Source organism: Oryza sativa, chromosome 1 (genome assembly GCF_034140825.1).
Source record: "Oryza sativa Japonica Group chromosome 1, ASM3414082v1".
Taxonomy (NCBI): Eukaryota; Viridiplantae; Streptophyta; class Magnoliopsida; order Poales; family Poaceae; genus Oryza; species Oryza sativa.
The window spans coordinates 24,429,614-24,446,813 of NC_089035.1; the positions used below are offsets into that span (position 1 = coordinate 24,429,614).

Sequence of the window (17,200 nt, forward strand, 5' to 3'; positions counted from 1 at the left end):
AAATGTCAGCGAGGGATCAGGGGTGTGGGTGGGGCGAGAGGTGCAACGGTCGGGTGGGTCTCTGACTACGCTGCGAGGTGGCAACGGTCGAGAGGGAGCTCGCCTTTTTGCACGCTTTCTCTGTGTACACGCATCGGTGAGAGGCGGATGACATGCGGGCCCGGGGGGACATTAATTGACTTCGCTTTGTGCACCTGCGGGTGATTATGCCCCTATAATAATTTCACTTATTACTGGTAGTCATATTCAATCAATTTGGGCGTGATTAGCTCGTGAGTGGCCTAGTAAATTACAGTGGTACTAGCAAATTAGCAATGTGTGGGAACTAAATACTTTGTGAAAAAAATTCTTGAAAAAACTACAAATGTGTTTTAAATAAGTCATTATTGGTGTTACGCTCACCGAACCTTTCAAATCATAATAATGGAATAAGTTCACCAGCTGTCATTCCACTTCACGTCAAATTTATTTGTATGACATCCTTAAACTCCCAAACCAGATATTTTCACTCATAAACTATATAAAACCATGTAATTTCAGTCCCATGACAATATGGATATCTAGTTTCGTTGACGTGGCATCCCAATCAGTAAAATAAAAAATAAAAATTTATAAGACCCACGTGTAAGTCTCTTCTTTCTTTTCTTTTCTTCTTCTCTTCTCCTCTTCAACGATGGCAGAGAGGGGACATGCCGACGGTGGCAGAGAGGAGAGACGCGGCTAGTGAGCCCGGCCGAGCTCCGCCACTGTCGTCGCCTTGCGATGGGAGGAGGAAAAGGGGGATAGGGGAGGCAACCGGCGGGAGATGGGGGAGTGGAGAGGCATGGCGATGGGGATGGCGAGGCGATGAGGGACAGGGCAGGCAGGCATCGCGAGTGGCTGCCCTCAGTTTTGGAGATGGGGGAGGGGATAGGCGCCACGGCCGGCCTCGCTGCTTGTCGGTCTGCCGCTGCCATCACCGCAGTCAGGTACCGCCTCGCCGACAAGGACCTATTGGTGTTGGTCACCTCCGACAAGGAGCTCGTCCACATGCACGATGAGTACGACCGCCTCAGGTCGACGCGGCCGTCTTCGAGCTTCCGGTTGTTCGTCTCCATCGCCGTTGTCGTCGTCGGTGTCCAACAGCGGTGCCGTAGGAGCTCGTAGCGACTCCAGCGTGCACCTCCCGGACGACGAGGACAACACGCTCCGGTGGCGGTCGCGTCCCTCCATGCACGCCCAAATAGCCAGTCACCTCCGCTCCGAGCTCCAACGCGATGACCAGGTGCGCGTACACGCGTGGACATATAGCTAGCTAGTAGCTCCTAGCTGCAACTAGAGAGCCCGTCCAAGTCAAGGGGCGCAACCATGTCAAACGCAACGCCACTCGCGACGCGCCTACCCCGCACCGGTACCCTGTCCCCCATCACCTCGTCGTCCCCGTCACCGCGCCTCTCCCGCTGCCTGCCTCCCCTCTCGCTCGGTCGGGCTTGCCGGTCGCGTGTCCCCTCTCTGCCACCGCCGGCTTGTCCCCTCTCTACTATCGCTGAAGAGGAGAAGAGAAGAAGAAAAGAGAAAAGAGGAGAGAAGAAATAATTAGACTTACATGTGGGTCCCATAGTTTTTTTATTTTTTTATTTTGCCAACTAGGATGTCACGTTAAACCAAGATCCATACTGCCATAGGATCAAAATTGCATGATTTTGTATAGTTTAGGGATGAAGATTTCTGGTTTTGGGGTTTGGGATGCCATACAAAGTCGGCGTAAAGTTGAGGGACTGCTGGTGAACTTATTCCAATCAGAATTGCCCATCTTTATCTTATTTTTGTAGGCCAGCAATTCTGGCCCATCCCTGTGGTAGGCCCAAATCTCGACCCGTCCACACAGATGGGCTGGAATCACAAGCCCATGTAAGCGAGGCCCAACAAGCAGGCACCAGGCAGCGAGGCTCTTTCTCTCTCTCGCCGTCCCACCGCAAGCGCAAGCAGCGGCGGCCTCTCCTCTCCAGCCCCGACGACGCATCGCCGCTCGCCGCCGATCCACTCGTCTCGCGCCACCCCACGATGGCCACCGGCGGCGGCGGCGGCGGGGACATCGGCGCCGACTCGGAGCGGCGCCTCAAGAAGGCCATGGACAAGCTCTACCACTTCCCCAAGCCCAAGGCTGGCACGGGGCCCGGCTCCTCCAAGCCCTCTTCCGCATCCACCTCCTCCGCTCTCAGGTAGGGTTCGCTTTCGCTTTGCCCTAATCCTAGCCATGGCCGTGCCCCGTATCTGCATCTCGCATCATCTTGACGTGTGCCCCTGGCGTGCTGATCTGGCGGCCGTGCAGCATCGGGAGGGCGGGGAAGGCGGCTGGCGCAGGGGGGAGGAGGTTCGGGATGGTGCGGGGCTCGCGGCTCCCGTCGCAGCTCGCGGCCATGTCGGCGATCTCGCCGCCGCCGCCGTGCCGCCCGTGGGACCGCGCCGACCTCATGCGGCGGCTCGCGACCTTCAAGGCCATGACCTGGTTCGCCAAACCCAAGGTACGCCCAGTTCTACCCTCCGTTGGTTTGCATCAGCTGACCGCTGGCCACTGATTGTGGAAAATAAAAGCGTTACACCTAGCTAAGTGGTTTGGTGCACTTTGTAATATACTGCAATAATCATGGCTAATGAATGGAGTTTTTTTAGATCGAAATGGATGTTTAAGGTCTCTCTCAATTGATCGGTGAAAATTGCTAATGAATGTATGGTTATGTCCTGGAATTGTTCCTCTATAAATTGGTTCGGTTTGGGGTTATGAATTGGTGATGCTGCTGTTCGGTGAGGGGTTATGTATGGTGATGCTGTCATTGGTAAATTGTGGAATCAGTGAGTTTGTTAGTGTCCTTCTCTCCATTGTGTTTGAGAATCGGAAGGGAGATATCTTTGCAGTTGTTGAACCAGCATGCTTAGCTCAAGTATCTTCGCTGCTTTCTGATAGGTGATAACAAGTTGTCCTTTCCAGGTTATTAGTCCAGTTAACTGCGCAAGGAGAGGATGGATTAATATTGAGCCCGATGTTATAACGTGTGAGGCATGTGAGGCACGGCTTCTGTTCTCCACTCCTTCCTCATGGGCACCGCAGCAAGGTTTGTGCATTGTTGTACTTGACTCGTGTTCCATCTCAACTACTGTCAAGAAGCCTATAAATAGGCATACACTTATATTTGGATTTTATATGAAGAAAGTTACCATTATGTTTTAGAATGAGGGTGTATTCAATGAGTATAGTTTTCATGCCAGTTCATGCGAACCTCCAATATCTTGGCATCAATGGCTTCCTTGATTTAAGCATCTGTTTATATTTATTTTCTTACATCTAAAGCTATTTGCCCTGCAGTTGAAAAGGCTGCTGCTGTTTTTAGCTTGAAGCTGGACAATGGACATAAACTACTCTGTCCATGGATTGACAACATATGTGATGAATCACTTGCCTTATTTCCACCAACACCACCTCCTGTTTTAGTTGAGAATTACCACGAGGGTTTCTCCTCACTTCTACGACTCTCAGCACTTCCAAGAATCTCGTGCTCTTCTCTGGAGAGCATGAAGAAGAGGAGCCCACAGCTAGAGCAGTTTCTATTGAAACCGTTCTCTTCATCAGTTGTCCTTAAAGGGGGATTTATACTTACTGAAGATTCAACAATTAAGGATTTGGATCACACTTTTCAAGATGCTGACACATATTATCAGGTCAGGTTTTTGATTATGCTCAATTGCTTGCTGTGAGATTTATCTTTTAAAATTTTACATACCCATTTCATTTCTAGATTACACTTTAGTATGTCTCCATGATATTGGTTTATAAAACATGTTCCGCATGATGAATAATGCCTGATTGCTACAGCAAGAGTTACTTTGTTTTTGTGACTCATTTGATGGATCATGCACAATACACATATGTAACTTCCTAGTTTTACCACCTATATACAGTCTTCACTGGATATCATGTTCAGTTGTCCATGCATATCCACCAGTTGCATGCAGAATTAGAAATTCTTATGCTCTCCTTTTGTTTCCTTGCTGATCCTGTCATATACTCCCTCCGTTTCACAATGTAAGTCATTCTAGTATTTCCCACATTCATATTGTTGTTAATGAATCTAGACATATATATCTATCTAGATTCATTAACATCAATATGGATGTGGAAAATGCTAGAATGACTTACATTGTGAAACGGAGGAAGTACAAGTTTTGAAGTAGTTTGTGTGCTATTATAAAATTGCAATATTTAGAACTAGAGTATAGAGTATTTTATTTTACTTCATACAGATGCAAATCCTTTGCAAGGTTCTTGATAAACATCTACAATAGCATATTGTTAGGTTTCATCAACTGTGCACAATTTTATATAACCCGAGGAACGCACTTAATTTCTGTTTGCTACAAGCTGACTTGTCAGTTCTATTGGCATTAAATCCTCCTACTTATCTTAGGCATTCATATTACTTTCTATACAGACCCTGGATTACATTAACTCTTGTGTGCATTTTCATTTGCATTTTTTGTTGTGCCCAATTCACGTGCACCACATCTTGTCTCCCTGCATGCTAACTAAATGCTGAACTGCCTAACAGGCATTGAAGATAATAAGTTTGTGTGGTTGGGAACCCCGCTTGCTACCCTATGCTGTTGATTGTGGAACTAAATCTCATTCAGATGCAAACTCTTCCTCTACATTGACCCAACCAGGGCTAATAAATAACTCAATGGAAGATCGGGTTGTTGTTTATGCACCTAATGAAGTTGATGGTTCAACAGTAATTGCAGATGCTCGTCAAGCATATCAGCATTACGATCCATTATCAGTTGTTTTAGATTGTCAATTTTGTGGAGCTTGTGTTGCCTTGTGGCCTTTTTCACTTGTAGAACGACCTCTTCAACTCTTTAAGCTGATATCAGATTCTAGTAGGCAAGATGAGCAAACTGAGGGGCATGCTGGCAGAGTCAGTGGCGCAGGACCTTCAAAGACTGCGAATATTGGTTTTAATTTCACTATTGCTGGTGGTCCTCCGCCAACTAGACAGAATTTTCGGCCAAGAGTTTCCTTACCTGTTGTCAGTCGACATTTGAAAGCTGACTTAAGCTCCCATGGGCATTTTATTTCCTCTGGAAGTGATAACCACATGGTTCCTGTTACTTTGCATGCTTCAGGGCTGACCAAACACAAAAGAAGCATGGATGAGTCTCATATGTTGGAAGGCAACAATACAATCTCAACTGATGCTGGCACAACCACCAATGGAGCAGATCATCAAAGAGAGAATTCTGTAAATGGCACATCAAACTTGGTAGCAAACCCTGAACACCAACAAGGGGGTTCACATTCAGATACAAGTAGGGTTACCAGCACAGGAGAAGTTTCCAATGAAGAATCAGAAACAGGTCATGCTGCAATCAAAAGTCACACAAGCACAGATGAACTTGGCCAACATGGATCAGATCCTAAATCTTTACCAGTTGAAGATTCTTCTAATGCTCATGATTTGGCAAAGACTTGCACGAACAATTCCAGGCCAGTTCAGGCTGCCACACTCACAAAATCGTCTAACGATGGGGAAAAGGGCGCATCTCAACCATCAGGTAAGGATTTCATTTCTATAGATTTGGACAACGTAATGTCAAGTACTAATTGTTTGTTTGCTATATATTCTGTGCAATTGCCACAATTTAAAGGAATTGAAAGAGATAAATAAGCAGAATATTGAAGGGACTGGAAAAGCATGGAGAATACCAGGAGTAATAACTTGTTAGTTAACTTTTATATAGTTGCAAGAGTTTGAGAACTTCTAATCTAACTACAGTTAGCCTACTAACTTCTTGTAAATGTTGATATTGCACAAATAGAATAGTTCTTATTTATTGATGTCTTTAATTAATGGTTTTGAAATGTCTGTTGATTCTCAGTTCATATCATAAGCTTAACAAAGTCTTTCCGTTACAGGAAGCCAAGGCCTGTATGACAAATTGAATGAATTTGATCCTATGAAGCAGCACAGGACTTTCTGCCCTTGGATATGCCCTGATGGTGGTGAAACCTTGCCTGGATGGAGGCTGACACTGCCGGCATTACTTTCTCAGGACAAAAGAATTGATGAGGATTCACAAGTGGAGCCTCAGATTAGCCTTCTTAGTGAGGTAGTGCTTTTTGTTGAATCCTGTTCAATTTCCTTTTAACTGTAAGCTTGCAGTACTGAATCCTGTCTTGTTTCTTTTTAACTGCTACCTTAGCAGTATTGAATGCACCATGTTTCTCTCTAATCATGGCCTTACGGTTTTTATAATTTCAGGAGGATGACCCTGTTACGTCTGTTAGAAAGCTTTTCATGACACCACCTTCAAAGAAGTTGAGGATACATCGGGCAGAGAAGGGCTGATAAGTCAGAACTGTATTGGCCAGAGTTGGGTGTTCAGGCGAGTCTCTTCCAATCTGTCTAAACATGTTTGGGACACTGGTCGCGAGCTCTCCACCTGTGGCCATGAGTACTGTGATAGAAGCCAAACTGTTTTCACGGGTTCCCTAGAACCAGATTTGTTGGCGAGACGGCTGAAATCATGAGACACGACCAGCCAACCAGGTCTGCTGAAATCTGTCTGTATGCATTGTATAAATGTCGGGTGGTGGGAACAAGGAAAGAAAAGCGTAAGGATTTGTGGTTTGTTCCAACGGCATGCTTGATTAGGACGAACACTGCCTGGAAATCTTACTGTAAAGACCATTGGTTATTCCTTCCTTTCATGGTGGTTTAAAGAAAAAAAATGGAGGGCATTCATTTCCTCCCCCCTGGAATTTTTGTAGCTTATTACTAGTAATGTTTGTGGTTCCAGCACCTGTGTAAACTGTTGCTCCAAAAAGAGTCAAGCTTTGCAGCTGTTTGATGCATCGCCTGCCCTTCCTTCCTGTAATTGAAACTTGTGACAGCTGAAAAGGTTTTGTGCTGTGGCTGTGCGCGCCTGTGCTGCATGCCGGTTGCGTGCGCTTTCCTGGCGACTTTGCCAACAACGCCAGTCGCGTTAGGCGTGTCTTTCTGCACCTTCACTCACTGATGCCAGATAGTAGTACAGCTGATGAAAACGACGACATTTTCTGACGCTAGTGTCAATCTGCAGTCATTTTATCATTTTGAATTGCTTAATTTGTTGTTGCATATTCGTCTCCGAGTAATCTTTTTCAGAAAGGCCGTGGGATAGGCATGTAATATACCACACTACTTATTTTTTTTCCTTGAATAGCCTTCTTGATGAAATATTATGGCCAGCCGAAAGTCGTAATTTGAATGAAAAGCGGCATCGATTTATCCTTGCATTTCACGTGGATCAGAAGTTGTTACTGAACACGTCTTCCGTTCCCAAATCAATCAGCGCTAGAAATTCAGCTAACAACCCAGCTAGATTTGCATCCACAGATTGAGATGATCGGTTAGGGAGTATGATTGCGCATGCATGGCGCATGTAACTCGTTCATATATTTTCATGTTTTTTTTTTTCTTTCTTTCTGGCGAGGGATCTTTTCATGCTCTGTTGAGAATAACTGAAATCTATCTATTATATAATTAATTAAAGTAATAGAAAAAAGAGCCTCCACGTTCGCTCTCATGGCCTAGAAATTCTCACATTAATCCGAGAAAAAGAAAAAACAGAGTCCATATAGAAATACAATTTAGAAAATAACTGAAATTCGGAATTAAAAAATAAAAAATATTAGAAGAGGAGACTAGAGTCCATATAGAAATACACTTTAGAAATAGTTGAAATTCGGAATTAAAAAATAAGGAATATTAGAAGAGGAGTATAGAATCCATATAGAAATACAATTAGGAAATAATAGAAATTCAGAATTAAAAATAAGGAATATTAGAAGTAGAGTATTGAGTCCATATAGAAATACAATTAGGAAATAATAGAAATTCTGAATTAAAAATAAGGAATATTAGAAGTAGAGTATAGAGTCCATATAGAAATACAATTAAGAAAAAAAACAGAAATTCGGAATTAAAAAATAAGAAATATTAGAAGTAGAGTATAGAGTCCATATAGAAATTTAAAACTAACTAAAATTCGGGAAAAAAAAGGAGCCTCCACGTTCGCTCTCATGACCTAGAAATTCTCACATTAATCGGGGAAAAAGAAAAAGCAGAGTCCATATAGAAATACAATTTAGAAATAGCTGAAATTCGGAATTAAAAAATAAGGAATATTAGAAGAGGAGACCAGAGTCCATATAGAAATACAATTTAGAAATAGTTGAAATTCGGAATTAAAAAATAAGGAATATTAGAAGAGGAGACTAGAGTCCATATAGAAATACAATTTAGAAATAGTTGAAATTCGGAATTAAAAAAATAAGGAATATTAGAATAGAACACTAGAGTCCATATAGAAATACAATTAGGAAATAACTGAAATTCGGAATTAAAAATAAGGAATATTAGAAATAGAGTATAGAGTCCATATAGAAATACAATTAAGAAAAAAAAAGAAATTTAGAATTAAAAAATAAGGAATATTAGAAGTAGAGTATAGAGTTCATATTGGAATTTAAAACCAACTAAAATTCGGAATAAAAAGGAGCCTCCACGTTCGCTCTCATGGCCTAGAAATTCTCACATTAATCAGAGAAAAAGAAAAAGCAGAGTCCATATAGAAATACAATTTAGAAATAGCTGAAATTTAGAATTAAAAAATAAGGAATATTAGAAGAGGAGACTAGAGTAGTTATTACACATTAGTAGTTTTGAAAAGTTATTGCAAAATTTAAAATTATGTTGTCATTGTAATATATTTTAATAATATAATGAGAACACATATATGTTATTATATGAGAGAAAATATAATGATGCTAGTCACGCAATCTGCGCGAGCCACCATGCTAGTTTAACGTATCTGCAAGCGACTGCAGTCAAACTGCAGATCATCAAGCTATTTCAAATCAAAATAGAAAAATCATCGTGTGAATATATTACTTGTTCGGAAAGCCAAATTAAACAACATGATATATCTGTGTATTGCCATATTAATTATTACTCCTATCTGCTGAGAGATAAAAATCCTACAACAAATACGTAGACAGCAAGTCAATATGCATATCCTATCGATGGATTAATTTTCCTACAATAGCCACATTATTATTAATTATTCCCCTTTGCTCAAGAAAGGGAATTAGTTAATTCACTTAATTGCCTCCTTATCCATTCTTTTTTTTAATAGCCAAATATGTCCTCCAAGTTTAATACAAGAATTAGTTTAGTCCTTAATGTATCAATATGTTCATATTAGTCCTTCAAATTTTTATTTTAATTCAAACTTATCCTTGAACCCACATAACCAACAACTCTCTTGATAAATGACACTTATACCCCCTCATTCACATATATAAGAGAAAATAATTGCATGCAATGAATTCTTTTTATAGACAATGCATAGCAATTTATGTAAAACAAAAATAAATTATGTCCTTACAAGTGTATACGATAGCCATTAGGCTCAAGTTTCATGTGCATATGTTAAAATAATGGGAAGTACATATGTAATGTTGTTTATTTATTTTTGTTTTCTTTTTTCTAGTGTATAGTTTTATACAAATTAAGAGCAAAAGGGATATTTTTTAATAGAGTTGTTGACTTAAAAATAGCCATATGGCAAATTAAGTGGGTCCAAGGATGATTTTAACCCAAAACAAATACTTAGAGGATCTATGTGGATAAAATGAAACCTAAAGTATCAAATTGAGCCTTCAGTAAAACTTGAGGGACTAAATTAGATATTCACTTTTTTTTTCACCGAGAATTTCACTGTGTTCGTTGTTCGCGCGTCTATATAAGCGGTGCCGCTCGTTGTGACTCGCAAAGTTCCCAACCAAAAATCCCATCTCCTCCGATCCCTTCCTTTCCTGCCATCTAGCTAGCAAAGATGATCTCCCCGGACGCGGCTCGCAACGTCGTCGGCATCATCGGCAATGTCATCTCCTTCGGCCTCTTCCTCTCCCCCGTGTAACTAAGCTCTCTAAACCCGGTTGCTGCTAGCTGTTTAATTAATTTGATGAGGGTTTTTGGTGAGATGTGAGAACTGAAGAATTAACAAATCTTGATCTTGTTTGTGTGTGTGTGCAGGCCGACGTTCTGGAGGATCTGCAAGAGGAAGGACGTGGAGCAGTTCAAGGCGGACCCGTACCTGGCGACGCTGCTCAACTGCATGCTATGGGTGTTCTACGGTATCCCCATCGTCCACCCGAACAGCATCCTCGTCGTCACCATCAACGGCATCGGTCTCATTGTCGAGGGCACCTACCTCTTCATCTTCTTCCTCTACTCCCCCAACAAGAAGCGCGTATATACGCTTTTCCCTCCCTCTTGATATATCTATATATCCATATTTCCTCGATTTAATTTCGAAATTTGAATCTATCTGAAATATAATCTTGACATTAATTCATTGTTGCAGCTGAGGATGTTGGCTGTGCTGGGCGTGGAGTTGGTGTTCATGCTGGCGGTGATTCTGGGCGTGCTTCTGAGCGCGCACACGCACAAGAAGCGTTCCATGATCGTCGGCATCCTCTGCGTCTTCTTCGGCTCCATCATGTACTTCTCCCCGCTCACCATCATGGTACGTACGCGTCCGCATGATCATTTTCTCATCACGATCCAATCAAACTAGTAGCAGGCATAATCATCTCGATCTGTTAATTAATCTCGTCGTTTGATCTGTGATCTGATCGATGCACCCTTCCGGGTAACAGTATAATTAATCTCGATTTGTGCTTGCATATCATCGATCCTGTGCTAGCTGCTGTGCTCTAGTGTAGCATTAGTTACATCCGATTAGCCATGCAGTTAGTTAAGCCGTTGATTAGTGTGTTAATTAGCTGTCGCCAAAGCCAAAACCCGTGTGCTGTTCTCTCCTGAGAGAGACGGGTAGTACGTTGATCTGGGGAAAACTGAAAGGTATATACTCCATAAGAAACGTGTTGATCAGCTGATTAGTTCTCATGTTGCCTTCCATCAGAAACGTGTGATCAGCTGATCAACGCGTATGTCTCTGAATGAGATTTCGTTCACAGCTATGTATATACTCCATCCGTTTCTAAATATTTGACACCATTAATTTTTTTAAACATGTTTGATCATTCGTCTTATTAAAAAAAGAAGTAATTATTAATTCTTTTCATATCATTTGATTCATTGTTAAATACACTTTCATGTATACATATAGTTTTACATATTTCATGAATTTTTTTTAATAAGACGAACGGTTAAACATGTGCTAAAAAGTTAACAGTATCAAACATTTAGAAACGGAGGGAGTATATCGTACCAGGTAATTAAGGGGTTCGGTTTCAGCAAGGCATACGTGCTACTTCTGGTGACAGATTACAAATCGTCGTTAATTAATTTGCTACCAACATGTGTCCACTTTCCGAGCCTGTGCTTTTTTTCTGCGAGCGACCTTCCCCTGTGATCAGGTAATTGTCACGTTGGAACGAAAAAAAGAAAAAGAAAAAGAAGGGTGGAGCTTTTATACTGTCCAGCCACTATGCTAGACTGCTAGTATATGGTAGTTGTTAAGGCCAACCGTTGTCATCCCACTGTCATCAATCATTACGCCTCCACCAGTCAACCTAACCCATTGGCACCAGAACAGAGGGACCTTGAGAGGACCGTAGTCAAGTTCCCATATGTCCTCAATGGTACCGTAATACGTGCCAGTTGTTTCATCGTGTCCCATGGCATCGCTTGCAGCTTTGTGCTGCAGGCCCAGAATTGGCCACACCTGCTTCTAATCTATGGTAACCTTCATCAATTACTTATTTTCTTTGTTATAACAATGTTACAATACTTAAATTTCTAGGATCATTATATAATTAATTAATGAGATTTTAATCAACGAGATTATTCACTCACTGCAGGGGAAAGTGATAAAGACGAAGAGCGTAGAGTACATGCCGTTCTTCCTGTCGCTGGTGTGCTTCCTCAACGGCGTTTGCTGGACGGCCTACGCGCTCATCCGCTTCGACATCTATGTGACCATCCCCAACGGCCTCGGTGCCATCTTCGGTGCCATCCAGCTCATCCTCTACGCCTGCTACTACCGGACCACACCCAAGAAGACCAAGGCCGCCAAGGACGTCGAGATGCCCTCCGTCATCTCCGGTCCCGGTGCCGCCGCCACCGCCAGTGGCGGCAGTGTCGTCTCCGTCACCGTCGAGCGATAAATTAAGTAAAATTAAATTAATTAGCTTGTGTTAATTTTGGTGGTAGTTTTTTCGGCTCGATATATATGATCTAAGTGAGAGTGTAATATTTACCTATATAGTTGAAGTTTGATGAGACAATACAATGATACAATATCACCCGCCAGTGGCGGATTTAGGCTATTTATGTGGGGTCGGCCGACCCCATAGCTTTTTGAAAAATGTCATATAAATCTCAATTTTCATGTATAAATTCAAAACGATAAAGAGAAATGACCCCACTTAAATACAAACCACTAGTAATTAACCCTACAAGTTTAAATTCCTGGCTCCGCCACTCTCACCTGCGTTGCTAAATGCTATGCATGCCCTGATCGTTTTATGCTAATTATTTAAGCTTTCACATGTATTTATGCGGGTAAAAGAAAACTGGGGATTTCTTCACTGTTTTGTTTTGGTTGGTTGGTTGGCGCAGGAGAAGGAACGATCCAAGAGATATAGCGACGTACGCCTTAATGATGTGTTTGCTTTATATGCTAACTGTCATCAATTTGATCATCAACCTATAAGTTGAAAAAAGTGATGAGAGCTAGCGCGGGTAAGATGACAAAAAGGAAAGGCAGAAGTTACAATCAAGAGGACGGTGCGAGAAAAATGATCATGGATTGGTCTTGGTTTGAAAATGACTTGCAGATGAGCAATTTGCTTGGCCTTAAAGCAAAACTAATTAAGCAGTGAAAACTTGCATGCGTATGGAGTCCGAATGTTTACGTACTTATCTATCTGCTGACCTGCACTGAAGATCAATTCGGGAAAGCTCGCGGAGATTAGGCAGATCGATCGAAAAGACCAGCAGTTCAATTAGCATATGACGAATTAAAATACCTGAGAGGGCCAGATGAGAGTATCTTCTAGCCTGAACTCAAATGCAAACGTGCTTTTCTTAATAGCAAATACTTCCTCCGTTTTTTTATGACTTTGTTTATTTTTAGATATTATGTATGATCATTTATCTTATTAAGAATTTAGTTTAGTGTATGTTGTTCTTAATTAAACTAAAGGAAATTTAATGATAAAATAAGTTATACTAAAATAAAGGATATTATATATTTTTTAATAAGATAAATATTCAAACTTTGTACTAAAAGTCAATACAACGTATATTTAAAAGGAAAAATTTGGGAAATACTATCGCAAAAATACGTGAGAATGGCATGTGGGGCCTGGACCCATATGTCAATGATATATACGATGGTATTTTTTAACTCCGTGATTTTTGTGATGGTACTAGCCAAATTGACCCTATTTAAAAGGGAGATAGTAACAACTTAGGCCCACATTTGATGTCCTAATCAGCTAAAGAGAAAGCTAAAATATGAATTTTCAAACATAATTTTAAGATTGATTTTAGTATTGACTTTTAAATCAGCAAGAACATATATATATATATATATATATATATATATATATATATATATATATATATATATATATATATATATATATATATATATATATATATATATATATATATATATATATATATATATATATATATATATATATATATATATATAAATTTTACCTATAAATTCATTAGGGAATATGAGCAAACGATGGGGCTTAAGTATTTGCTTTCTCATATGGTCCGAGGTAGAGCTAATTAATTATTTCATCCATCTTTTAAATAAGTGCAATTTTAGCCTACATATTTAGTTTTAGAGTGGTCCACTATACCTTTTTAATATTACTTTATTTTTTCTTCTTGTATTTAGCCATCGAACCAATAGTAATCTCTCCTACCCTTCAAGTCTTCAACCATTCCTCGTTTTTAGCCATTTTAAAATATATATTGAGTTTTAATATTTTCTTTTTCTTTTACGGGGAAAGGGAAAATATATTACTCAATCATAGCATCCTCACGACATACTGTGAAATAAAAGTACATCCCCCATCCAACCAAACTTCGGAGATATGGTTAGTCCGAGCTTTATTTGCTAGTGTATGACTAACTCGGTTCTGACTGCGATGGATCTTTTTGACAGTAATTTCCCTGTCCCCCTTTATCAGCCTCCTAGCCTCTCTTACTTAGGCAGTATGAGAAAGATCTGTACTGGTAGAATTCAACAGTATGAGTTTTAATATTTTCTTTGTTTTGTTATTTTGATTATATTGATTAACTGGTCTCGTCACTCTTAATTTAATAAATAGACTTCGTATAGACGCCACATCACAAAAACCACCTTGCTATGGATGAAATGTGAATAGTTTCGAGATTTGAAGGACCAATAATGAACACTTCTTTTTAGTTAACAGACAAAAATAAAACAAAACCAACCAGTAGGACGAATATGTGAGCTTATCTCGTTAATCATAGACAAAGTCAGGTTCCTTAACAAGTTCACGAGGTATGGTAGGTGTAATGATCCGATGATCAACGTCGGTCCAGATCTAACGTTTCAACAATAAATGGCTGACCAGCCAACTCGCTTAATTAATCATCAGACGCAGAGCACACAGGAAAAATAAAATACTGCATGTTTAGGCTTGCACGGCTCATTCCCGGAGAATCTATCGAACAAATTGTGAATATAGATTTATGCCACTAAAAATTTGTGGGTCATTTTCTGCAAAAAAAATGTATTTTTTTTAAAAAAAATTGTGAGTGGTCACTAGAAACCTGACGGCCTATCCTTCGTGTGTCTATATGCGGCATTTTGGAGAACTCTGCTAGTGCAACTTTGGAACCAATTAATATTGGATAATATATAAAAAGAAGTAACGCTGTAGGGATATTAATATATGTATTGTGATGTTTCTCACACAAATAATAATGCCTAATTAACTAGTGCCATCCAATGCTTTGAGGTGCTTGGTGATGCTAAGTGGTCAAGGCAATATGCTTGTAAATGATCGTCATAGATGCTAACGGATTCCTGATGCGGCAAATGAGAAAATCTTCATAATATATTACGCTACATTTGGAAAAACAACTTTTCCTAATAAAAACAATAGTGACGCATGCTTGACAGCATGGTTATTAATAATGGTAAGAAAAAAAGAGAGGAAAAATTGGTTATATAGCATTAAAAGTTCACTTTTTGATTTTATAGCACCGAAAGATACATGTTCACTTTTATAGCACCCAAAGTTCACCACGTTCACATTTTTAACACTTCCGTCAATTCTCGATCGTTTTTCGTCCGCCTTGATCGCTATTGACCCAGCCACACACGCGATATGACATTTCTATACCCCTCATTGCTATGCATTCTATTTGTACTTGTGAGAGGTAGAAACATCATATCGCGTGCTTGGTTGTGTCAATAGCGATCAAGGTAGACGGAAAACGATCGAGAATTGGCGGAAGCGTTAAAAATGGGAACGGGATGAACTTTGGGTGCTATTTAAATGAAAAGATATCTTTCGGTGCTATAAAATAAAAAACGTGAACTTTTGATGCTATATAACCAATTTTGTCAAAAAAATCTATAAATACATAAAATTAACGACCTTATAAATATGAATCGAACGCAAATGAAATTAATCCAATGGCTAATTTTTTCGGTGATATGGTCCACTATTTTTTGTTTCAATTGCGTAGGAATATTCGATAAGACACGTTTTTATTACTTAATTTAATTATAGCCAGAGAAGTATTTTTTATCATTACTTATATTTTCTCCGAGCTGATAACACTTGTCATTTTGGATAATGATAAAAGTCAAACTTTTTAAAATATTTAATTATGAATAATTTCTAAAATAATTATCCTAAAATATGAAAACCATATGTATAGATTAGTCTTAAAAATACTTCAATAAAATAATATATTTATTGATTATATATATATTATAATAGAAAATATTGGTCATAGTTGCTTTTTGAAATCTTGTCCTTGTCCAAAACAATAATTATTATCAACTCGGAGGGAGTAAAGGATTCTATTCAGTCATGAATAAGGCTGTGTTCAAGAGTGGACGTTTGAAACAAATCTCTCCGATATCGAAAATGAGATGACTCATTAGCACATAATTAATTAGGTATTAGTTAAAAACTTAAGAAATAGATTAACACAATTTTTTAAAAGAATTTTTCGTATAATTATTTAAAAAATATACTGTTTAGCGGTTCGAAAAGTGTGCATATGAAAAAGGAAAGAAGAGAAGTTGAAAAAGAGGAGTTCCAAACGCAACATAAGTAACGTTATGGACAACTACATGTCCGCTTACAAATTTACAATTTTTGAAACTTTTTTAGACAAATATTTTGATCCATGCTAGTGCTAGCCGACCTAACACAACAACATGCATGCATATCTTTCGAAACGAAAAGGTAAAATCCACGTGTACAACTGCTTACAACTAAAAACATATAGCCGCATTATTTACACGGTCAAAAAAAACGCGCTAGGAGTAATTACTTCTCCAGAATTTCCAGACACAGCCTGCCACGTACAACATACAAGTCAGAGAAGTTGTTGATCCTTCGTCGTGTTGCTGTCACCAAAATTAGTAATACTTATACCCTGAGCTTTGCTGCGGATATATATTATAATGAAATGATTTAAAAGCCCACGGCATCCCGCCGGACCTTCTCGACTGGTGTTTCAACTGTTTCTTTACCTCACATCAGGTGGCCTCGTGCCGTCTCCCGGTGCGATGCTGCCGTTGCCGGGGCTTCCGACATCTGGCTCACAACTGCAAGCGCTGAGTGGCCACGAAAGCCTTCGTCGCCCCCCGTCCGACTCCTCCGCCGTCCGTCGCGACGCCGCCTCCCGATGTCGTACGTTCGCCATTCATCGCGAGGCCGCTGGCGGTAGAATGCATCGCCACCCGTCGCGAGGCCGTCCCCCCCCCCCCCTGCGGGGTGGGCGAGCCGACTGACGTCATCGTCCCCTTGGTGTGTGTGCCGTCTTGCTCGCCGGCCGACCGGTCGTCGTTGTCGCCGGCCGTCGGGTCACCGTCCTTGCCGGTCGGATAGCTGCTAGCCCTGTCGGCAGATGGG

The 17,200-nt window shown here is 40.4% G+C and overlaps 2 protein-coding genes across 2 annotated transcripts; both read left to right on the forward strand.

Annotated features, from left to right (window-relative positions):
- Positions 1–1,962: 1,962 nt before the first annotated feature.
- LOC4324212 (uncharacterized) lies at positions 1,963–6,888 on the forward strand. Its single transcript, NM_001428073.1, has 7 exons — positions 1,963–2,201; positions 2,312–2,504; positions 2,969–3,092; positions 3,344–3,696; positions 4,584–5,589; positions 5,951–6,144; positions 6,297–6,888. Exons 1-7 carry the CDS (start codon positions 2,044–2,046, stop codon positions 6,381–6,383), a joined length of 2,115 nt encoding a protein of 704 aa, NP_001415002.1. The 5' UTR covers positions 1,963–2,043; the 3' UTR covers positions 6,384–6,888.
- A 2,962-nt stretch (positions 6,889–9,850) lies between these two features.
- Positions 9,851–12,375, forward strand: LOC4324213 (bidirectional sugar transporter SWEET6b-like). The gene is made up of 4 exons (NM_001428075.1): positions 9,851–9,995; positions 10,116–10,332; positions 10,447–10,608; positions 11,909–12,375. Exons 1-4 carry the CDS (start codon positions 9,916–9,918, stop codon positions 12,212–12,214), a joined length of 765 nt encoding a protein of 254 aa, NP_001415004.1. The 5' UTR covers positions 9,851–9,915; the 3' UTR covers positions 12,215–12,375.
- The last annotated feature ends 4,825 nt before the right edge of the window (positions 12,376–17,200 follow it).